Source organism: Ursus arctos, unplaced genomic scaffold (assembly GCF_023065955.2).
Source record: "Ursus arctos isolate Adak ecotype North America unplaced genomic scaffold, UrsArc2.0 scaffold_13, whole genome shotgun sequence".
NCBI classification, from domain to species: domain Eukaryota; kingdom Metazoa; phylum Chordata; class Mammalia; order Carnivora; family Ursidae; genus Ursus; species Ursus arctos.
In genome coordinates, this window is record NW_026622797.1 from 49,042,701 (window position 1) to 49,066,913 (window position 24,213).

The following is a 24,213-nucleotide window of genomic DNA, read 5'->3' on the forward strand; positions in this document are numbered from 1 at the left end:
TTTACATGCTTTATTACTGCCATAAAATATTTCCCCCTATTTGTTCTTACATATTATTGATTCTCAAATGTCCCCCTGACTCCAGCCATGCAGGCCTGAGGGAATATCACACCCTCCCATCAGGACCAGGGACCCCCTGCCCCCCTGGGGACTGGAACAAAAGGGCATGGGAGCCTTTGACCAAGCCCCTTGAAGATTTTGTTTCTGATATTCCTTCTCCTCTTTGAGAATCACAGCTCTAAATTCAAATTTTATTCAAAAATGCCCCGTTGGGGCACCCGGGAGGTGCAGTCGGTGAAGCGTCGACTCTTGGTTTCAGCTCAGGTCATGATCTCAGGGTCGTGTGTTCAAGCCCCACTTCAGGCTCCACGTTCAGCAGGGAGTCTGCTTGAGATTCATTCTCTCTCAAATAAGTAAAACTTAAAAAAAGAAAAGAAATGCCCTGTCAAAAAATGTTTGTCTTCCTAATTTAACCGTAAAAACAATAGCTACAGAAAAAGATAGCTTGCTTTCCAGCACCCTGAAGCAAGAGGGCTTGAATGAGCAGACAAGTGTGCTTTGTGTCACGTCTAGTTAAAGGACACCTGTCTGCTCAGCGCCAGGCATGAGTTTTCTAGTCTGATATTCTTATCTTTCCTGAATTTGCCTTATTCTCTCCCTAAGTCCCCTTCACAGTACAGAGAAGCTGTGGCATTTTCGTGCATTGCAAACTTTTTGTTTGCAGATCATCCAGGAAATTGACTTTAAGTACCATTTGGATCTGTTATCAATGTAAAAAAAAAAAAAAAGTATTTTTGCCTTGAAAAATCTTTTTTACAGGAAGATTTCACTCTTTTTTTTTTAACTACTAAATTTTGTTTCCCCAACTTCACCTAAAACCATATTTTGCACATACGTTCAGTTTAATATCCGAATATTTATTTCAACAGCAAAATTACGGCATAATCTTACCTGTTAGAGGAACACATTTCAGACAAGTCTGCCATAGGTTTGGGATTTTTCTTTCCTATGGTTTCATTATTTTTTTCTGTGCTCTTGAAATTTAGCTGTTGGATATGCCTATGTCTCATATATTAGAATTGGTGAAGTATTAGTGTCAGCAGCAGAGGCAAGTAAAAGGATTAAGACAGCTCTATAGATGCTATTGTTTAAACAGCATTCCTGGGCGCCCCTCAGCCGGTGAAGCTTCTGCCTTCAGCTCAGGTCGTGATCTCAGGGTCCTGGGATTGAACCCCGATTAGGGCTCCCTGCTCAGTGGGAGTCTGCTTCTCCCTCTCCCTCTTTCTCTCACGCCTCTCAAATACTTACTGAAAGCATGCTAAACACAAAGGGTTCATTCTATAAAATGACATATCCAAAGGGGTACTTCATAAATTCCTGTAGATGGTGAAGAGGAATGTTTTCTTATTCAAGATTGTTTAAGCTGACTATGGAAGCCAGAGTCCACGGTAACTTCCCCCAACAGAGACGAATTATCTGAATTTGCCAGGAGTCAGTAACAGCTGCTTGTTTAATCTCTAAAGTCCACATTGCACCAGTATTTACTGACAACTGCTATTTGCCCAAGTAAATTCATCTTCCTCACCCATTCCCTGCCTCTCCCTAGGCTCACCTGCTCATCAGGAGATTTTCATGGATGTTCCAGAAAGCGAATCTTGGAAGTAAATTATTTTACAAAGAAGAAAGGGTTCAATTATAGATTCTGCCCTACTCCCGTGTCTCGAGTCAGGGCTAGCCAATATATCAGAGAGTCAAGTCATCCTGAGCTCACTCCTTCCCTCTTTCCCTGCCCTAACCTGTAGCCTACATAGCTGAATCCCTGGTCCCACGAGCCTTGCTTCCTTAATAGTCTTCTCAAAAATTCAAGTTCTGTTGGGTTAAGGCTTTTTATTTACTGGCGGACTAACACACCAGCAAGGCCAACACATCACAAGCCATTGACACCCATGGAGAGCAGAGCGAGGGGGGCTCTAATACACAGCTCAAGGGAGGCTCTGTGGACCTCCAGAGCCTGCAGTGCAAAGTCTCTGAAAAATTGTTGGGGAGGAGTGTGACGCTGAGCTCACCTGCAATCTCAGGGGGGTCCCTTCAACTTTCTGGACCTCAGCCACTTGTCTATAAAATGATAACACAAGACCCCACTAGATGGCCCTGATGCCGCTTTTAACTCCCACCCTCAATGACACCTAAATCAGTTTTCCTCTCGGTTTTCCTAATGACCCTTCTTTCAAGCAACGTGGTTACGGTTATGTGGAGCAAAAAATAAAAGACCTATTAGCTGTTTACACACACAGCTTGTGTTCTTGGTTTCATTTCAAAATGTTTCCTCTTCTTTTTGCTTTCAGAGGGAAGTAGCGTCCTGCCCCTGGCAGGGAGAAGGAACGCCCTCAGGTATCTTCCATGGCTCCCATCACTTTTCAAATGTTGTCCTTCCTTGCCAGATGTTGCGCTCGCTCCCAGCCACACCTCCCCATGGAGACACACGCTGTTTCCTCAGCTCCCTTGAAACTTCCTGCTTCTGTGCCTTTGCTCACTCCCTCCTCCCTCCTGATAGTTCTCTCCCTCCTCTTCTTTGTCCATCCACGTCCCACGGATTCTTTGAAACCTTCCTCATTTCCCATCCTCTCTCCTGGCCTGGCCACGTGGGTCCACCACGCTCCCCTCTCTCTGGGCCCCCACAGCACCTACAGTAACTGCTACATATTAGAGGACTGTCTTGCTCGGCCTTGTTTCCCTTCTTGAGGGGAGAAAACATCAGTTTAGAAATCCTTGAATCTCTTGTGGTCCCTGCATCATGCTTTGGACAGAGCGAGTGCTCCCTAAATGGTGGTTGATCTTACAGCAAGTGCTTGATAAAATATATATGCCACATGCACAAAGAATATTACATATTTTAACACAAAGAATTTTACATATTTTAATGCAGATGCTTACAACAACTTATAAGAGAAATTAGCTCACTCCCGATTTTCAAAAGGGGAGATCGAAACTCAGAAGTGAAGTGACTTGCTCAGGTAAAACAGACAGGTCATGATGCCAAAGTGTGCACTTGGTTAAGACCTTGAGCCTTGGGGTCTGACACTCAGAATGGTCTTTGCTACTTAGGAGAGCTTGGGCTCATCCTTATTCTCTTGGAACCTCAGCTTACCCATCTATAGAATGGGGATAATAATAGTATCTCACTACCTCGGAGGCTGGTTGTGTTATATGGTGCCATACGTGCACGTAGCCCAAGATTAATGCTAAATACGTATTAATTACAATATTATTATTTTGATTCATCGGTGTGCTTCCCCATCAACAACTTCTTGATTGTCAAGTGTCTACCACATGGTAGACACTCAGCAAATATTTGAATCTGTGGGCTAGAGAATCATTTGGTTTTTATCCTCGATTATCTCCTGAGTAATTTTTTCCAACTGCAATCAGGTCAATTCTTAGTGATCCACAACATTATTCTGCCCTCACCTACCCCCACTCCCGCCCCAGCCCGCTGACCCAGAAGAGACAAGTGAGGAAACCAGTGTTGCTTCTGGCCAGAACTTGCTGGAAGTTGGACAGGTTCACCTGTTATTTACCATGCCTACAAATCAGCTGGAGAAGTCCCAGACTGATGGCGAGATAGCGGGTTTATAAACTAGAAAGAGAAGAGCTGCTGAGCGTGGACCAGCTCCCAGGGGCTCGGCAGAGCCACAGTCCCACAGAGCTTACAAAATGAAGTTAAACCCTCCTTTCTCCAGGGAAATAAGTTACAGAGACACGGGGATATGGGCCAATGGAGAGGAAGATTAGAGGGAATGTCCCTAATAAATTCCCCAATAGGAAGCAGTTTTACTTTCCCTCTGTCTCTCAGGGCACTAGACCAACCACTCACTGGGAAAACAAGTGTTGGTGCCAGAGGCTTCTGTGGGTTCCAAGACTGCTTTTGCAGAGACAGGTACTTGAATCCTTCTGTTTGCAGCTAGGGGTCATTCTGTATGTACTCTGGGGGTTTGGGGCTTAATGGGATCAGGTGACAGTGATTCACAGGTCATTGGGCCAGGATGTACCCACCTTGCTGGCTCACTTTTCTCCTCCCTGGCAGCTGGCTGTTCTCAGCCACAGATTACTTTCCCTCTCAACTTAATTTATTAGAGCTATTTTGAGAAAGTTGCTGGGCAGGGGAGCCTGTGAAATAGGAAAGCCAGCAGGGGGTTTTGTGGATGTCTTCTACCTCCAGGGGACATGAGTGGGGCTATGCTCTTCCAGCTTGCCCCCCCAACCCCGTCCGCTGGTCTCTCCCTTGCCCCAGACCCTTCCCTCTGTCCTGGCAATCCTGTTCCTTCTCAACTAGCCAGCCCATTGGGGAGGAAGCAGATTAAATAATGGCTGAGGAAATGCATATACTGCTTGAGAAATAGAAATAACACATATTAAGCCTCACTGGAGGACTTTAAATTATCATGGAGACAGAGACCTTCAGGGCTGGAAGAAACCACTGACAGCTGAGCCCCGCCATGTTTGCCCCGCTCACAGCGGAACTGCCCAACGCCCTCCAGGGAAAAGGTGAATTTTATGGGCAGGTAGCCATGATTTGAACCATGGGACCTGATGCCCTGCCTATTGGGTGGCTGGACAGGAAACGGCAACTGTGCCAAGAGGCACATTTATAGGCTGGCTTAGCCCAATGGGCTCACCTGGTACTAGAACTTTGATAAAGATGACAATGACCGACTGGAAGAATTGCATTTTCTCTCTCTAGAGTTTCAGGCTGGGACCTACAGAGAGAGTTAGAGAGTGGGAACAGAAGTGGAAAGACAAGCAGGAAAGCAACAGCGGTTGGGGAAGCTGACAGCCGAGCCCCTGCTGCCCAGTGGTGAGGAAGAGGGAGGGTGTTGGGCCCTCTCAACACTCTAGTTCCCACGTTGGGTGCCCGTCTCAGGCTTCTGGATGTCCGCCTCCTGCATTTCTATACTGACTCTCAGAAGGAGCTGCCTTTGCGAGAGAACCTCTGTGGGTCTTTCTTATTTCCAACATAAACAAGCTAGTGAAGAATTCACATGGTCTGGTTTGCAGATGAGGGAGCTGAGGCTAGGAGGCCATGGGTTGCCCCACCTCAACATGTGACCGAATCAGCACCTGAGTCACAGGAAGGAATCTAGATTCCTTATCTGGAAAGTTTGCTCTCTGAGGGTGGGGTTCCAGGCACAGGGCTTGGGGGGGGTGGAGGGATGAGGGGCGTGGGGTGGGAAAGCAGTGACAGAGGCAGGGAAGGGGAGAGGAAAGTAGGTTTCCAGTTAGAGGGGAAAGAGAAGGGAATGCGGGGTTCAGTTGTTCAAACTTTTTGTCTTGTCATTTTAACTAAAAACCAGTTTGTAAAGAGCTGAGTTCTAAATTTGCCCCATGGCTCATCTACCCTCAGTGGCCGCTCCTAGGAGGTTTCTGGGTGTAGAGATGGCATCTCCACTGCTCTTGTCTACGTTGCGAAATTCACCAACCTTCCCTAGGCTGTGCCCACAGGGAAAGTGGTTTAGGAAGGGGGAGAATGAGTAGAAATCTCCCCCCAAATGCAAACGCATTTACCTGTAGTGAGCTCTAAGGGCAACTTCAGGCTGGTTTTGTGCTAATGTCTGAAACTCCATCGAGACCTTGTTGCCTAATACCCCAGCATTTAGCAGAAATAGAACTTATGGGGGGGGCTCTCTTTATCCCATGAGAAGTGCTGACGGGAAAGACCTTTTGAGAAGCTGTGGACCTAAGGAAAGAACCCTTAGGTCCGGGCTTCGTGCTGGATGGAAGAACCTTTAAACAAGGTTTAGAGCCCACTCTCTCTCCTCACAGGCCCATGGACCCAGTACGGATTGCAGTTGTGGGGGCAGGTGTGGTGGGGCTCTCTACTGCTGTGTGCATTTCCAAACTGGTCCCGGAAGGCTCCATTGCAGTCGTCTCTGACAAGTTCAGTCCTGACACCACAAGCGATGTGGCTGCCGGCATGCTTATTCCTCATGTCTATCCAGGTGAGAGAGGGATCTGAGCTCCTCTGTCAGACACGATAGATGTTGGGATGCTATGAGTGGAATTCTGTGGACAAAGACAGCTGGATAGGCATGCACCTGTAATGTTCACTTAAAACATCTCACTGGGTCATCTGTTAGGATGGGCTCGCTTATGCTGCAGGACAAACACAACCTCCAGATCTTAGCAGCTTAAAAAACAAAGGTTCGTCTCTGGCTCGAACCACATGTCTGTTGACCGAGCATCAGCAAGGACTCTCTGTTCATCATCTGGGGACCTAAGTGGCTGGGGTAGCTGCTGACTTGGATGTCGTCAGTACCCGTTTTTGGGGGGGGGGTCTCACCCTAGCAATTAAAGGCTCTGGCCAGGAAGCAACTTTCATCACTTCTGATGACAGGTGGTGGGACAGCACTAGTCCCCTGCTCCCACCCCTCTGAAGGTGGCCGGGACGTCCAAGTGTCTAAGGCTCCCAGAAGGCAGCCAGCCAGAAGTATGTGGTGAAGGGCATTCATGATTACCACGACTGGCAACTCTAAGGCTTTCCACCCACCAGTCATGACCACCAGGTCAGAAATTACTTGTAATGGGACTAAAACTATCCTCGCTTCTAAGCCAATATACAAACAGCCAGTCATATGTATTCGGGCCTACAGATGCATTGATTTTTTAAAACGTGTTCACAGACCCTTTCCATTCTGTATTCTTCACATGAAATAGGAGGAGGGAAACGGCATTAAATAAAACCCAAAATCATTTTGCAGCCAATGAGGTTTATACTCACTGTCTCCACTTCCTCCTCTACTCTTTTTTTTCCCTTTAATTTTAGCTTTTATTTTACTTTATTTTATTTTATTAAATCAGAGTTACACGTGCACAGGAAATAAGCTGAGGAACCTGGTGCATTTGCAGAATGCGTGTTCACACTTTCTGGGCACCTTTCTTGTGACCGGAGCTCTTGCGTCCATTGTCCGGGAGCCCCTTGGCTTGCAGCGGGCCCGGGTGAGTGGTCAGAAGGCTGTGTGATAGTCGTGGAGTCATCTGACAAGGAAGCTCATCTGAGTCCAGGCAGGTCACCGAGGCTCGAGCTTGCCCTTTGGCTAGGTGGTGGGGGCCCCTGGGCCAGAGAATGCGTGTCTGGTGCTTCCGGATAAGGACTAGAGTCTACTCTTTGGGCTTCTTTCAGACCAGCCCCAGTGATAGCCCTGATATCTTCTGTGCTCATACATGTCAGTACCATATGGGGACCACACCTGTCCTACAGGGTTGCCGTGAGGATTAATAAGTTAATACCCGTAAAGCAGTTAGGACAGTGCCTGGTGAGTGCTGCAGCAACCATGGCGATTAGTACCACTACTCCAGCTACGGAGCTCTCTCACCAGCACTTGAACGTGAATCGGATCACCGGGCCGACTTGCGCCCCTGTGCTGAGCTGAATCGTCCGTTCTTCTGGGGTGGCTCCTACAGCGTGTGAGGGGCAGCCACTAGTTTGTTGTTAAGGTCTGAAATGGGAACAAGGGGATGCGTTTCAGTACAGCCCCAGATGCTGGCTTAGATTGTTGGGGTATAATCCATGTGAGGCCTAATTTAGCTCTTTTTGCAGCTTATTCCGTCCTGATTTCTAAACCAGTGGCCCAGTCTGCAGTTTTGGAAGACAGTGTGGAGTTCACATGGGCACGTGTTTAAAGACGATAGCACAGATCCACTATTAGAGAAATATTTATTGGCACTCTAGCAAGCAAGTTGTTATAAAACCCTGCTACCTGAAGTGCCCTCATTGACCTCGGGACTCTGGGGAGCAGGATGTCTCCAGAGGCCTTTTCATCTCTGCTGCGAACTCTAGAGACATCTCTCCAGGCAGAGCTTACCTGGCATCCTCTCTGCCCCAGTTCCCTCACCTCCTCTGTGGCTCCCCCCATAGCTGCCCCTCAGGATTATTGTTCCCCAGTCCCTAGCCTGACCCTGGATTCTCCCTCACGACCCTTCCCTAGGGATCAGATGGCCAAATTCTTCACCCCATTTGGATTTGTCGGCACCTCCAGATTCTGCTCACTCTCTGCGCCTACAGTGGACATTGTTATTTTGGGGTTTGAACTATAACCCTTATTTCCTCTCTGATAGGCCTGCACCCTTCAAAGCTGGATCTGGGTCTAGCCTCTTACGTTCTGGCGGGGATGCCTGGCTGACAGGGAGCACTGATCTACAGAGATGTGGTGCCCAGTGTGGCGCCTGCATGTTCTAGTGCCCCGGGGAATGCCACCCTAAGCTATTGCATGATTCCAAGGAGTGGAGGGGGATGGAGGCAATGGCAGCCTTGGATGGGGCTGCAGCAAGTCCTTCCTGAGGAGCTCGGCTCCACAATGCAGACCTTGTCTCCTTGAATCGGAGGGTAAGGAAACTAGGCTTCCTGTTGATGTACAGTCTGTTCTCTGTTCTGGCTGACCTGGGCCCCACAGATCTTCCCTTATTACCCACCATGTTTTCAGGCCCCAGGAAAGAGGTTCTAGGCTCTTTCTTCTATCGTCTCAACTGTGTGGCCAGCTGGATACCTCACTCGGCCTGAACTAACTTCTGTTCAGATTGGTTATGGACCTGTCAAGGTCTGGAATGTGTCTCGTGCCAAAGACCACCTTCCAGATGGTTCATATGTCAGATTTTGTCCTGATCGGACAATTTACCCTGTGATGATTAATCTTTACATGAACAGAAGTCAACAGATGCGTCAAGATTCAAAACTCTGGTTGCTGATGGATTCCCCACCACAACGTGGTGCCTTATCTAAACATTCCTCCCTGCCCCTTTATTTTCTCCCAGTTTCTAGGAAGGGGCTTGTCTGAAGCATAGTTATCATTGCCACTTCCTTTCTGTTCTGCTTTGCTTTCCCCCATGGTTACAGACACACCCATTCCCCAGCAGAAGCAGTGGTTTAGAGAGACCTTTGACCACCTATTTGCAATTGCCAATTCTGCAGAAGCTGAAGATGCTGGTGTTCATCTGGTGTCTGGGTAAGAGAGGAAATCTGAAGTTATTTTAGAATTTAGAATGATCTTAACGGACTTTAGAATTCAACATGAAATATTGTTTGAGCATCTGCTGTGAGCGGATTGCTGAACTAGATGTGGGAGGATTTTGGAAAACATGTTAGGCTTTACTCCGAAGAACTCAAGAAAGACAAGTTATTAGTATATTATTTATATACTACATATTAGTATATATAGTATTAGACTTCTAAAAAAAGGATTTTATTTATTTATTTTTAGAGAGAGAGAGAGAGAGTGAGCGAGTGAGCAGGGGGAGGGACAGAGGCGTAGGGAGAGAGAGAATCTCAAGTAGACTCCAGGCTGAGCACAGAGCTGAATGCCAGCCCCGATCCCAGGACCCTGAGACCATGACCTGAGCTGAAATCAAGAGTCGGTCGCCTAACAGACTGAGCCACCCAGGTGCCCCTATAATATTAGACTTTTAAACAACCATTACAGTTTCTCATCACAAATACTATTTTAAATTTCCTCAGGGATTATGTAGTGATTTGTAAATATGGCTAAAAAAAGTTATAGCAGGTAAACACCGAGCTTGGGCTATGTGGGGGTCACATGGCTGATGGAAAGCCAACAGGAATGATGCTGGAGAATGAGAGATCCCAAAAAAGGAAATGTTGTAGGTAACTAAAGTCACCTTTTGACGTGCCATTGAGGAACCATATTTTTGAAGTGGTTAGGACATTTCTATTTGATTCTTTTTTTTTTTTTTTTTTTTTTTGGAGAGAGAGAGTGAGCGAGGAGAGTGGGGGTGGTTGGGGAGGGGCAGAGAGAGAGGGAGAGAGAGAGAATCTTAAGCAGCCTCCACACCCAGCATGGAGCCAGACACAGGACTTGATCTCATGTGACCCTAAGATCATGACCTGAGCTGAAACTGAAAATTGGACACTTAACCGACTGAGCCATCCAGGCACCCATTTACTTGATTCTTAATATCTGATTTCAGGAGACTTGTATAATTAAATGAAAGAGTTAGAAATCCTATTTGGCATTTCTAGCACAGACTAGCACTTAGAATATGACAATATTTTTCTATATCTTCTTAAAAAGAGATCACTGACCATTCTATCACTTTATAATTTATGTCTTTAATTTATGACATAACACATATGTTATCTGTGATATCCTATGTGATAACACAGTAATGCCCCATAGCTTTCTGAAGAACAGAGGGATGCTTGCTTTTTACTAAGTTCTCAAAGCCACTGCATCTTTAGTACTGTTTAGAAAAACCTGCCCCCTCTCCTCCTTGGCGATCAGGCTGTCCGCTGACATTTTTTGCTAGTGAACACACCTGCATCAGGCAGATTTCTGCCCTTTTCCTCTTCCTGCCCTCCCTCACCATCACTAATGGTGTTGACGTCAGTAATTTCCCACAGTCTACACAAGTAGCCACTTTCGCTTCTTCTCTACCTTCTCTACCATTGATTGATACTCTAATTCCAAATCCAGCTGATGAGTCACATAGAAAAATTGTTCTTGATTTATGGCCACAATTTTGTCCAAAACCAATGTGACCAAACTAACTAACTTTGTCTCTAAGTAATTTTTGAAAACAGTTGTGTCTAAAATTGCAATGTCCTTTCAAGACTAAATTTTGCCACCATCGAGGATATTAAAAAGAGTGTACTTCAGGCTAGTCTAAAATAGAGTTATTTTATTTCTCTCACATGAGTGGTTCTTGTCCCACTTGTGTGCACACACACACACACACACACACACACACACAGGATTTGAATCAGTCAATTGAAGACAAGGGCATGAATGTCCTGAGAATCTTTGGCGTAAGCGTGTAGCCTTATTCATCTGTTCATCGATGCATTTCTTCAAAACAATTTATTCAGCATTGGCCAGTATCAGGTACTCTCTTAGGTATTAGTGATATAGTAAGGAGCCATTTAGTACACACTGCTTAACACGTAGCCAATGCTCAATAAATATATGTTGAGTGAATTTTTGAGAAAAAAAGACACAAGTCCTGCCCTCATATAGCTTATGGTCTGTCGACAATGTCCTAAATCTAACTTGTTGCGAATAAGACCTGAGCTACCAAGGGAAGAGTACAGGGTCCTATGGAAGTATATCACTGGGGAATAAACTTGCTCTGGGAAGTTCAAGAAGCTACCTGGAACAAAGTGATGTTTCAGCAGGGACTACCCAGATGAATGTAGATTAGTCTGGCGACATTGTAGAAGTGAAGGGAGCAGAGACAGGGTCAGGGACACAAGGGGTGGCATTCCAGGTAGAGGGAAACTCATGTGCATAGACCTGAGTCTAGGACGACTGTGGTGTGTTGTGGGGACTGAAAAACATTCAGGATAATGGGAAGCCATTGAGATTTTACACATTGAAGGAACTGATCATGTTTTCATGTCAAAAATTTCCTGCCTGTAGTTTGGAGAACAGATGTGTGGAGAAAGAGAGATGGTGGTACAACCCATTAGGTGTTGACCATGGGGACAGAGAGTAGATGGATTTGAGAAATGCCTGACAAGAGAGTTGATAGGACTTGAGACTTGACAGTTGATGGCATGTGGGATGGGGGGAGAGAGAAAGTCAACATAGGTCTTGGTCTGGTTTTGGAGCTCAGTAGAGAGAGGAGGGCTGGAGACATAGCCCCTGAGTGTTTAGCCTGTAGGTGATGGTGAAGATATGGGAGGGACAATTTAGCCCAGGGAGAGTGTGCAGGGTGAGACAGCAAGAAGCCCAGCACGGAGCCCTGCAGCAAACAACGTTCATACCTTCCCTGGGGACCCTTCTGAATGAATTACTTAGAGATACATAAATTCTGGTGTGTGAATGACCATATCATAAGCAACTGTGTACAGCCCTCAAGTGATTTCCCTTGCAATTTTAGAGCAGTCACGATTTACAACACATATTCCTGTTGATGGAAACAACCCAAGACCTGCAAATCCAAATACGTGCCTAGCAGCTATTAGTAGCGCTAATACTGGCTTGTTAACAACTGGTACCCTTCCAGCCTCATCCACCCTGACGGCCATGCTGGTGGCTCCACAGTAACTGGGCCCCTCCTGACAACTCGGCTTCTCTTACTGACAGCACGAGGGGATGACCCACAACTTAACTCATAATTCGTACTCTGCCTCCTGTACACCCACCACGGATCTCTCCAATTTAGATATTTTGTTCGGAATTGAGGACAAGCTTTAAGCTTCTGATGGATGCTTACAACTTATGTAAAATGTTCTACAAGACACCAAAACCTTTCCTCAAAAATGCGTAGTCATAAGTCAATAAAGAAAGTCTGAGCAACGGCTTTTTAGAAAAAAAGAGCTAAATCCAGTTTTTAAAACACAACTTTTTAAACATCTTATTCCTCCCAGTCATGAACACTTCAAACTTAGCTGCTGAATTATCTGAACCCAAGAGAATGAAAGAGTAGATCTTTTTCTTTTTGTGTGTACAGGAAGTGTGTTTTTATTTTTGTTTATTTATTTTTATTTTTTTTTTTAAAGATTTATTTATTTATTTATTTGACAGAGATAGAGACAGCCAGCGAGAGAGGGAACACAAGCAGGGGGAGTGGGAGAGGAAGAAGCAGGCTCACAGCGGAGGAGCCTGATGTGGGGCTCGATCCCATAACGCCGGGATCACGCCCTGAGCCGAAGGCAGACGCTCAACCGCTGTGCCACCCAGGCGCCCCTGTTTATTTATTTTTAAAGATTTTATTTATTAATTTGAGAGAGAGCACAAGCGAGGGAGAGGGACAGAGGGAGAAGCAGACTCCCCACTGGGCAAGGAGCCCGATGTGGGGCTCACTTCCAGGACCCTGGGATCGTGACCCGAGCCCAAGGCAGACATTTAACAGACTGAGCCACCCAGTCGCTCCAGAAAGTGTGTTTTAAAAACGCTTTAGAGAATGTCATGTGGCGTTCATGGGAAATGTATTTCACAAAATTTGAGGAAATTTTTCCACTTACGTATTTGAGTTGGCAGATATTTCGGAGCGTTCCCACGGAAGAAGTGCCATTCTGGGCTGATGTGGTTCTGGGGTTTCGAAAGATGACCGAGGCTGAACTGAAGAAATTCCCCCAGCATGTGTTCGGTCACGCTTTCACGACTCTGAAATGTGAAAGCCCTACTTACCTCCCATGGTTGGAGAAGAGGTCAGTTGAAATGGCTCCTTGCTGCTTCCTTTATCTGTCATAGCCAAAAATAATTTCATAGTTACTCATGAAATAGATATGGAACATTCCCTGTGATCCCTCAGAGTTCTTCTGCAGTGTGTCTTGTTGCTCACAATGGCGAGGGCTGTGTCAAACCACCTGAAGACAGTGTTTGCGTCACAAGCAGTGAGTGACCCTGCAGGGACAGAAACACATCCTTCTCCTTCCAGTGCATGATGCATGATTCTTCTTCATGATGCATGATTTGGTCCCCTGCCCACCAGTAAGGAAAACCCACTCACTGACACAGCATCTTAGATTTCCTCATTTGTAAAATGGACACGTTTGGAGAGTATGCTTCCAGCTATCCAATTGTATGATTTGCCCCCGTTCTGTAGATGGAGAATCTCAAGCTTATTATAAATTGTTTTTGAACTTTTTTTCTCATTAGTGAGAAAGAAAATAGCGTCCTTATTTTCTTTGTTATAATTAAGACCTCTAAACCTGAGAGGTCTTATCTTCTCTAGATTAGGTCATTGCTTCCTCACCAAGTTCAGTCCAAAATACCCTGAGCCTGCATTTTGGCCTGATTTTCAGGACTTCTTGATTCCACTTAGTTAGGAAACGCGTCAGGAGCACCTTTATTTGAGACACATCAATAAATCTCTCCTTAGTTTAGACCGGAAATGGTAAGGGTATTGAGAGTTGTGAAACATTGGCCCTTTCAGTCCCCAAATCTGTATATTTGGTAGATAAATAACGACAAGGTGAATTATTGTGTAAACGTTGGAAAAGTGACTCACGATAAGCAGTGGCAACGATGATCGGTTCCAGGAGGGGGCTATAGGATAATTGACTCCTACAATTCATTAATCCCACAGTTCTGTGTTCAACACCTATGTTTGAACCTGGCACTGTGTTAGACGCTGGTCAAAAGAAAAAAATAAAATACGGTCACTTTTCTTAAGGAATTCAGAGTCTAACGGGGGTGATGGTGTGCATGTGTGTGTATGTGCGTGCATGTGTGTGTTTATACGTGTTAATTACAATCACAGTAACTCACATGGTAAGGGGTACAGATTTTGAGGGTGGATTGGGAGCACGGAGGAGGGAGCCTAAGTCTGTTAGGCTCATGTCAGGAGTATCAAGATATATCTTTGTAGGTTTATAAGTGCCTTCTCACTTTTACCTATTAGCAATTTATATGGGACATTTTCTTTTTGTATGTTCCAGTTTTCATTAAACCCATCCTTTCAAGCCTTGTTCACTGGGCCTTAAACCATGTTTGCATGCTATCAGCCATAAATAAACATTTTGAGCCGTCACTCGATGAAGTTGCCCATTGGCCAACAGTCAAGTTTTAGCAGCATCACGACCTTTGCTTCTGTGGCATTGTTGTGCAGGTTTCATTTTTATCTTTATATCATAAAAATCTGGAAGTAGAAAATTGGAAGCGTTAATGCTAGTGATTTGAGATGGAGGTATCATATACTTTATCTTAATTAAATTCAGATAAAGGGAAATTATGAAGCATGCCACAAGGGGCAGAGCTTTACTGTCATTATGGTACATAATTTTGTTTGATTATGGTAAGAAATGGAAGAACGTGTACAAAATGTTGAGTCTAAAAAGTGAGGTGTCATTAGAGAGTTTTATAATTTGGGGCTAAAGTTTCATTATTGCCCGCACATCTATTGTTTGGCTCCTTTGTCTTGGACTTTTTTTTCCATGTTCAGGAAGGTCTTTAGAAAACCTAGCTGAATCCCCGTGGTCTTCAGCTGATGAGGGTGACTCGGGGAAGGGAGAATCCCACAGAGTTCCACAGAATGTTTGTTCCCCATCACAGAAACTGGCAAGGGCTGGCTTCTCTGTGTGGAAATGGTGGGGGGTCAGCGATGGTAATGGACACAGAGATAAGGCAAGTGGATGAACTTGTATAACCCTTTACCCAGATTCCTCACAGTGTGTCATTTTCACTCTCTCTGTCATATATATATATATATATATATATATATATATACACACACACACACACACACACACACACACATTTTTCCCCAGAACCACTTAAGAGTACGTTGCAGACCTGATGCCCCATGATTTCTAAATACTGCCATGTATATTTTCTAGGAACAAGGATATTCTTTTGCATAAACAGAGTACTATGATAAAAATCTAGATATTTATATTGATACTGTAATGTAGGGACCTTATTCATATGTTCCCCCCCAAAGGACCCATTAAGGTCCTTTATATAGACACCCCTGGTCCCCGATCCAACCCACGGTCACACGTTACATTTACTTGTCACGCCTCTTCAGTCCGTCGTCTGTCTTTGTCTCTTATGACCTTTGTAACTTTGAAGAGTACAGACCGGACCAGTTGCCTGGTAGAATGTCTCTCATTTGGGGTTTGTCAGAGATTTCCTCATGATCAAATTGAGGTTCTATGTTTTTGGTGGAACCGCACAGAAGGAATGTCGGCTCCTTAGCACATCATATTAGGAGGCACAAGGTGTTGGTTTGTCCCCTTCTGGTGACATTAACTTTGATCACCCGGCCTGCCAGTTCTCTCCAATGTGAAGTTACTACATTTTCCCTTTGTAATTACTAAATGCTGAGTCAGGAGACGCCTTGAAGCTGTGTGAATACCCTGCTCCTCGTCAGACTTTCGCCTGCTAGCTTTAGCTCTCAGTCATGGTTCTTGACTCAATCATTCCTACTCTGTTTGCCAAGTGGTAGTTTCTTTTTTTAAAGATTTTATTTATTTATTTGAGTGGGGGTGAGCACACGGCGGTGGGGAGGGAGGGGGAAAGAATCTTAAGGAGGCTCCCTGGATGCAGGGCTTGATCTCACAACCCATGAGATCGTGACCTGAGCCAACACCAAGAGTCAGAGGCTTAACGGACTGAGCCACCCAGGTGCCCTGTCAAGTGGTAATTTCTAACTCCTTCTACATTAGTTTGCTTTCTCCTGTAAGGAAAGATTTTCTCCCCCTATATTTATTCAGTTATTTATTTATATCACTATGGACTCAGGGATTCCTATTTTATTCAATGAATTACAATCTATTACTCTTATTATTTATTTTGATGTTCGAATTGCCTAAGATTTGGCCAGTGGGAGCCCCTTCAAGCTGCTCTCGTGTCTTTTTGACATTTCTGCTTCTCTCTCTCTTTAGCACTTTCTTACTTTTGGGCACAACAGCATTCCATACACTCCAATTGAGGAAGAAAAACATTTTCTTTTCATGAATCTTTCCTTCCATCTTTTCCTTAAAACAAACCTGATGCAATTCTACATTTTAAATTTATATACTCAATGCAGAAATAAACTGCCTTTACTCTGTCTCCCTTCTACTTCCCTTTGTGCCCTGAAGTCTCCTTCTGTTGTGATTTTGGAGTGTAGAGAACGCACCCAACATCAGACCCTCCTCTACCACATCCAGCCTGGGACAAGAATACATACAGGAGCCCGTATGGGTATGTGTAAATACTTAAAAGTTCCAAATCAAGCTAACAAATCATTAAATAAAATACCATTTATCCCTTTACTTTAACAACCATGACGTGCAACCACCAAAGGTCCAGTTTACATTTAGCAATCTTGGGTTCTCAGAAGTGCAGCACAGTAACATGGCGGCAGGGGACTCTAGGTGCACGCCATGAGACACCCTAGTCCATACGCCCAAGCTCTATTCAGACTCCCCCCCAGTAGCTGTCCTTTGGCCACCCCTTGGGCAAGGGTGCACACAGTGGCATGGTCTGCCCCTCAGAGGAAGACAATGTAGGCCCTGGAAGTAGGGAGAAAATATGGGGATTGTGGGTTCCCAGTTCATGGACTGGAAGCGGAGAAGGAGGACTCTCGCTGGATGCATCCCTTGGCCCCACAGACTCATTTCTCAGGCACAGCTGGACAAGGGCTAGAGTGGGGTCCTCTAAGTGGTGCAGTGGAAGGGAGGTACAGCTCGGATTAGCCAGGGTAAATTCTAAGTCCTAGAAATAGTCTTGAACTTATGGTAATACGTGTGTGTGTGTGTGTGTGTGTGTGTGTGTGTGTGTGTGTAGTTTCTCCTAATTTTTCAATGAAGCATTGGATATAAAGTCTAGACAAAAAACTTGAACAGAAATTCTTCCTGGAAGAGAGGGTACATTGTTTTCATTTTGCTTTAAGAGATGAATAGTAGATAAGGTCCTTGGAAGATGGGGAGTTTTGTGGGGCAGAGGAAGCATGAGGGCCCGGGGCACCTGAATGGGTGACATTGCTGTAGGAGGGGACAGAGGCAGGAAAGCCAGTATCACCCCCAGTGTATGTGTCCCTTCTCTGTGGTGTCTTCTCAAGCCTCCTGGTTTGCCTGGGGCTGCCCTGGGCAGTGGAAAGCTTTCCCTTGGGTGGGGAAGGGGCACCCCCAGGCTGATAGTGAGTGAGGGCCAGTCCCCAGCATGGCCCCCATCCCAGCTGCCCTCCCACTCTGGCTGAGAATACATGTGTTAGTTCTGGGGGCCGCCCTCAACCACTTTCACATGGAAACAAATATTACCTGAATGATTTGTTCCGGCTGTTTCTAAAGTATCACCTTCTGGAGAACAGGCCCCTTATTTCCATAATAACCTTATTTTCAGGTCTAATCTCTAACTGTGGGATGAAGACCTGGGAAAAATCCTGCTACGTTCTCACTAGTCGGAAGCCTGCTGTCAGCATTTCACTCTACTTAAAATAACCTGGAGTCAGGTGGTACTTTGCGCCAGTGGGAGCCACCTCCTGACAGCAGTGCCATTGGCCTGATGACCAGTCAGCTAGGGTTCGTGCCTTGGAGAACGCTGCTTCCTGTCTGTTTTTAGGTGACAGAGTCAGGAAGAAGAGGGCTGAGGGGCTGCTCTTGTCCCCCCTAGAGTCCTGTGGAGGTCTTTGTCGGTCCAGTTTGATATATATGTCCACCATGACAGTGGGCTGGGACGTGAGTGCCTCAGACAGACAGCACACACACCCTTGTCCCACCAAACCCCTGTTCTATCCTTTCAGCACTGTCTTGTGCCCCTGATACCTTCCTCTTCCTCCTGGCCCCACAAAGTGAGGCCTGCACAGACAGCACACAGGGCCTCCTCTCTGTGGAGATCAGCTGTCCTCTCTTCCCTTAGGGCTTGACATCTGGCCAGAAAGCCAACATGGGGTAGGAAGAGAGCCACATGTCTCCTTTCCTCCTGAGGCAGGCTTTGTAGGGCAGGGACTCCTCTATGCACAAGGCAAGGCTTTCAGGCAAGGATTTCAAGCCAAGAGAGAGGCAGGGTGGCATTGTGGTGAGGGGGAGGGACCCCTGGGGCTCACTCTGTGGGCTGCCACCTGCTCTTCTCCACCAGGGCGAACCCAGCTGGGAAGCCACACAATCCCTGCTTGTTCCTCACACCCAGGGTCTGTTGTGTTGCCTCCTACACCCCTTCTACACAATGTGAGCGTTCAGCCTACAGTGTTCTGACTCAAAAACAGGCTTTCACTCAGCAAGCCGCACAAAAATGTCTCCAACCTAAGCTCTAGCCTTCTGAAATAACATAAACTTCCAGGAAAGACTCCCAAAAATGTTTTCAACCACAATTGAGATCTTTAGCTTTTTTGAAAGAACAGAAGGGATCCTCTCCCTCTCAAAGAAAGAAATGATACCCAATAATATCCAGAACAAACAAAAGAACAAAACCCCTCAGAGGTTTAACCAGCCATGCAGATCATGTTTTATATCCTCAGCCAGCGGAGTCATATTCTGCTGCTTTGTACTTGCCCCGTCCAGGAAATGAATCATAGAGGCAGTAAGTCAACCGAGCCTGTCTCTTTGCCAGACAACCTACCTACATAAATCATCCCGGCTGGATCGGGATCGTCCTGCCTGTGACAACATCCAGAAAGCTGTGCGCCTCATTTCTGTGCTGGGGGACCCTGTAGCTTAGGTGCGCTGCTTTCTTTCAGGAGGCCATGCTTTATACGGTGGCTCTGATATGGCCTGCGCTGACCACAGCACTGACCACACTGAGCTTCTCTCTCTGTACTTCCTTCCCACTGGTATAACCAGGCCTCACTGTTACTTTCCCTGTCTCACATCTCCTGTAGCTTCTGTTCTCCCGCGTGGCCTGACTCACAGCAGTGCCTCTGAATACAAACTTTCTCTGAGTGACGTATTTCACTTAGCATAATACCCTCTAGTTCCATCCACATCATTGTAAATGGCGGGGTTTCATTCTTTTTTATGGCCGAGTAATATTCCTCTGTGTGTGTGTGTGTGTGTGTGTGTGTGTGTGTGTGTGTGTATAAAGAAGCACCTGGTGGAGCCCCATCCCTCTCAGGGCCACACCTGCTCAATTTCCCTCTTGCTGAAAGGCTCAGTCAGTTGAAGGAAGGGCTCTAAAGACACCCCCCCCCACCACCATGTTTATGTGTCAGGCTGACATGGTCCTGCTGAGGGCTGACTTTCAGGCTTGGTGAAAATGGGCACCCTTGGGTTTTAGCGGGATGACCAGAAGGCATTGCTCTGGTGCTATTTAGCAAGCACAACTTCATGAGTTCCCCATCCCTGCATTTCCTCATGGGAGGCTGGGACAAGGCATTCTCCCTCTCTAGAAGGAGGTCTTGCTCAGTTGCAGGAAGCCCTACAGGGAAAGTCATCAAGCTTATGCCCCCAACCATGTCATTCAAAACCCCCAGAATAAAATAATTACCTCTTATAGTTGTAAAAGTGCTTGGTCCCTAACATACGGCTTCCAGGTATGGTTTCCGCCTACACGCTGGTGCCCCCCGATGCTCTGCCCATGGGATAACAAGAGGGACTGGGCATCACCACGTGGTTGTATCGCAGCAGTGCTAGGATGATGGGTCCCTGGCACATTCAGTAAGTTCCCTCCTGGGGGTCGGGGCTGGGAGGCAGTCTGCACAGCAAGTGCGGGGGAGGGGGTGCCTTCCAACCGCTAAGGTAATTTCAGAAATCTCCAGGTAGAGAGTGGATTTTTTTTTTTTAAGATTTTTAAAATTTATTTATGTGACAGAGATAGAGAGAGCCAGCGAGAGAGGGAACACAAGCAGGGGGAGTGGGAGAGGAAGAGCAGGCTCCCAGCAGAGGAGCCCGATGTGGGGCTCGATCCCATAACGCCGGGATCACGCCCTGAGCTGAAGGCAGACGCTTAACCACTGTGCCACCCAGGAGCCCCAGAGAGTGGATTTTTATCACTAGTGGGGGGCCTTTGAAATGGAAGAGAAGGACATTTGCATTTGTTGAATTCACACATAATCTTTATAAAAACCCTGTGGACTCAACATTCTTATCCCTAGGTGATAGTTGAGGAAACCAGTTCAGTCCAGTCAAGTCCCCAGGCTGGTAAAATTCCTTTATTTCTCTGGATTAGGAGAATAATTCTGCATTTTAATCAGAACAGGTGGAACACAGAGCACAATGTTTATCAACACGTGGAAGCCACGATCTATTAAAAGTAAAACCAAGACAATGTTCAAATAATTATCAATGTAAAACATTTTTTGAAGTCCAAATGTCATTCTTACAGGCTATTCATTGAACGTAAGTGATAGGTGAGTGTGGGGAGCAGGCGCCCCCTTTGCATTTTATCATAGCATAGCAATGACACCCTTTCCCTCACGACCCCCCACTGAAAAAAATTACTGAGGAACTACAATGTGTTATGTGCGGTGTCAGACTATTTCCAGAGGCTGTCTCATCTCATTTTCATGGGGAGCCTATGAAGTCAGTACTGATTTCTCCAAATTATGGTTAAAGTTCACAGAAATTAAATAACTTGACCAAAGTCTTATGATTGGTAAAGGGGAGAGCCCCCCTAAACTCTTTTTAAGTCTTTTGTTTACATTCACTATTTTAAAGAATATTAACGCACTGCAATATGTTGGTCAGTATCACCACAAAGTTCATAGGGGAATGTATTAAAACTAATGCTGTTGAACTGTACATCTAAAAATGGTCAAGGGAGTGAATTTTATGTTATGTGTATTTTACCACAATTAAAAAAAAAAGATTGACAGGACCTAGATAAGCCATTTCCTTTTTTAAGGAAAAAAAAAGAAGGTTTATTTATTTATTTGAGAGAGAGAGAGAGACCTCGTGTGTGCGCGTGTGAGAAAGAGCGAGGAAGGGGCAGAGGGAGAGAAGCAGATTCCTCCCTGAGCTGGGAGCCCAGGCATGCGGGGCTCGATCCCAGGACCCTGAGATCACGACCCCAGTGGAAACCAGGAGTCTCACGCACAGCCTACTGAGCCACCCAGGTGCCCCAAGCCATTGCTTTTTGTTATGGATATACTTGGTCCAAAATATGATTATCAACCAGAACTGTCAGTCTATCAGCTGCAAATATTTTGCACTCGTCTCCTGCTACCATTCCTGTGTGAGACCTGAAGTAGGGGGGTGTGACCCCTGTTCCAAACATCTAGTTAGGGAGACCAGAATAATGCAGAGGACATGCAAGAGCTCACAATATGAGATGGGGTGTCTAAGGCTGCAAATGTAGGTGCTTGATCAATGGCATAAAAAGAAAGCCTAGGGGATTTAAAATACGGATTTAGTATTTATTAAGCAGCTAGTATGATACAGGAACTTTGCAAAACATGAAAAGGACAAGACATTTCTTTTGTTTTGAGTTTTTGAAGCAGGTTTTCATTTAGCTCCCAGTTTAGGAAGCCCCACTTTCCAAGAACGCGAGGCAGTCGATGGCTGGAATTTGGCCTGCGTGGGCCCTGCCTGCGGTGGCCTTGTCCGTCGTTTCCCGTGAGGGCTTGTGCAGGAAGCTGCTGAGGCTTGCCTATCGGTCTCTCTCGTTCTTTCCAGGTTAAAAGGAAGTGGGGTCCTGATACTCCCCCGACGAATAGGAGACCTGTGGGAGCTTCATCCATCCTTCGACGTCGTGGTCAACTGCTCGGGCCTTGGAAGCAGACAGCTTGCAGGAGACTCAAAGATCTTCCCCGTGCGGGGCCAAGTGCTCAGAGTTCAGGCTCCGTGGGTGAAGCATTTTATCCGAGATGGGAGTGGGCTGACGTACATTTATCCTGGCATATCCAACGTAATCCTGGGTGGAACGAGGCAGAAAGGAGACTGGAATCTGTCCCCAGATGCAGGAATTAGCAGAGATATTTTTTCCCGTTGCTGTGCTCTTGAGCCCTCCCTCCAAGGAGCCTGCGACATCAGGGAGAAGGTGGGCTTAAGGCCCTTCAGGCCAGGCCTGCGGCTGCAGACGGAGCTCCTAGCCCAGGACGGTAGGAGGCTGCCCGTGGTCCACCACTACGGCCACGGGAGCGGGGGCATCTCTGTGCACTGGGGCACCGCTCTGGAGGCCGCCAGGCTGGTGGGCGAGTGTGTCCGAGCCCTCAGGACCCCCACTGCCAGGTCAAAGCTGTAGGTGACTTGAAGTGACAGCAAATGGCCCCAGAAACTATTGATCAAAATAAAATCTAAGCACCACAACTGATTCCAATAACTTTTCCATTGTGTGAAAGTTTAATTAGATGTATCTTTGTTTTCAAAAGCAGAAATGATACAATATGAATCCCTAGTAGTCTTCGGACTAGTACTAACGTAATCTAGTACCAATGTAGAACTAGGCTTAAGTCTAGTACTAATGACATAGGTAGGGCATAAAGCTCTATTTTTGGTAAAAATACTTGTTAGAGAATAAGATTTCTCTTAGATCCAGTGTTCAAAGATCTGTGCTAATTTACATGGATGCTGGAAACTGTCGGGATTTTGACATCTTTTGGCTAATAAATCCACAGCAAGAGATAATGTATGGAAAACACTTAACTCACTGGCAGTTGCAGAGCTGCCCACAATGTTTGTGGGTTGTACTCGAGTGAGCTTTATAATCCCTTTAAATAAAATACACGGCGATCATGCAACCCAGGCTTATTATATTTACTAGAAGACGATGCATGATTCCTCCTAGTACTAGTGGCAACCTCTTCCTCCCCTCAGCTGGTCATGATGGTTAGAAGACAGGGATGAAGTTACCTATGGACTTGGCATCAACTCAATAGCTGTCTGGGGTCAGTCCCCTAAGGGTGGTACTTTCCATTACCACAAATGATAGAGCACTCGCTTGTTGTGTGGTTGACTTTGCCTAAGCATTTTTGGAGATTGAGTAGCAGGTGCAGCCAAAGAGCTAATTTGCTGATTAGGATGGAACAAGCATTCTGAATGAAATACATCCAAAGAGTTTTTTGTAAGTTATTAAAAAAAAAAAACCTACCGGGAAGGAGGGGGAAATGTGTCATGATAAAATGAGTTTGGGAATTGCTGAAATAAATTAATCTAACCTGGTTTCTTGACTCAGGTCTGCTCAGAGTTAATGTGTTCAAATGTATTGTGAATGCTCACAAGGGTTTTGGCTTTAGTGGATGGTAAAGGAGGTGCTATTCACTAAAGTGAGGACACTTTGGAGAAACAGATATAATTTTAATTTTGGCAGGAGATGGCTTGTGTTTAGTGATAATAAGTTCTATTTTGGACACCCTGGAGTTGGGGGGGGGGTGAGGTTGGCAATGAGAAGGTGGGGAGAAGAAAGCCCCCAGCATAGCTCCACTTTATGGTTTTGTTCACTGAGCTTTTGCATATGATTTTTTTTTTTAAAGAGAGAGGGAGAGAGAAGGCAAGAGAGAAGGGAATGAGAGAGAGAGAGAGAGAGAGAAAACCAGTGTACTGGAGGAACTTAATCTTCCCTTGCAGTGTTAAAAATTCTCCCTTGTGCTTCCTCCCCATCGGTTCCCACCAGGGGGTGGTATTGTATCAAATTCAGATAAATTGGCAAATTTGAAAATTTAGAAATGACTAGAAATAAAAAAAATGGATACCAGCTGTGTGGAGTGAGTGTGTGATTCTTTTCAGGTTTCGGAGTTTATATGTCCCGAACGTAATCGTTCTGTGTTAAGTATTTGAGACACGTACAAACTTGGCTAGGGTGACCACATACGCGCGTGCGTGTACTCATCGCACTCCGTGAGCAATACTAAGTGCTGATAAAATGGCATTTTAAAGAGGGGAAATAAAATGTTTAATGGTTAAAA

The 24,213-nt window shown here is 45.8% G+C and overlaps 1 protein-coding gene and 1 long non-coding RNA gene across 5 annotated transcripts; one reads left to right on the forward strand and one right to left on the reverse strand.

Moving 5' to 3' along the window:
* Positions 1–14: 14 nt before the first annotated feature.
* Positions 15–17,829, reverse strand: LOC123001747 (uncharacterized). The gene is made up of 4 exons (XR_006410992.3): positions 17,699–17,829; positions 12,974–13,193; positions 7,371–7,493; positions 15–419 (listed from the first exon to the last, which is right to left on the reverse strand). It is a non-coding gene; the product is annotated as an uncharacterized LOC123001747 (long non-coding RNA).
* Positions 3,840–24,004, forward strand: DDO (D-aspartate oxidase). Of its 4 annotated transcripts, XM_044388818.3 has the most exons (6): positions 3,882–3,937; positions 4,742–4,855; positions 5,821–5,996; positions 8,888–8,996; positions 12,983–13,159; positions 21,986–24,004. In XM_044388818.3, exons 3-6 carry the CDS (start codon positions 5,825–5,827, stop codon positions 22,551–22,553), a joined length of 1,026 nt encoding a protein of 341 aa, XP_044244753.1. In that variant the 5' UTR covers positions 3,882–3,937; positions 4,742–4,855; positions 5,821–5,824; the 3' UTR covers positions 22,554–24,004. The 4 variants fall into 4 exon arrangements, with proteins under 4 accessions (XP_026367427.1, XP_057167129.1, XP_044244755.1 ...); XM_026511642.4 differs by lacking the exon at positions 4,742–4,855 and having other exon boundaries at positions 3,840–3,937; XM_057311146.1 differs by lacking the exons at positions 4,742–4,855; positions 12,983–13,159 and having other exon boundaries at positions 3,858–3,937.
* Positions 24,005–24,213: the final 209 nt, after the last annotated feature.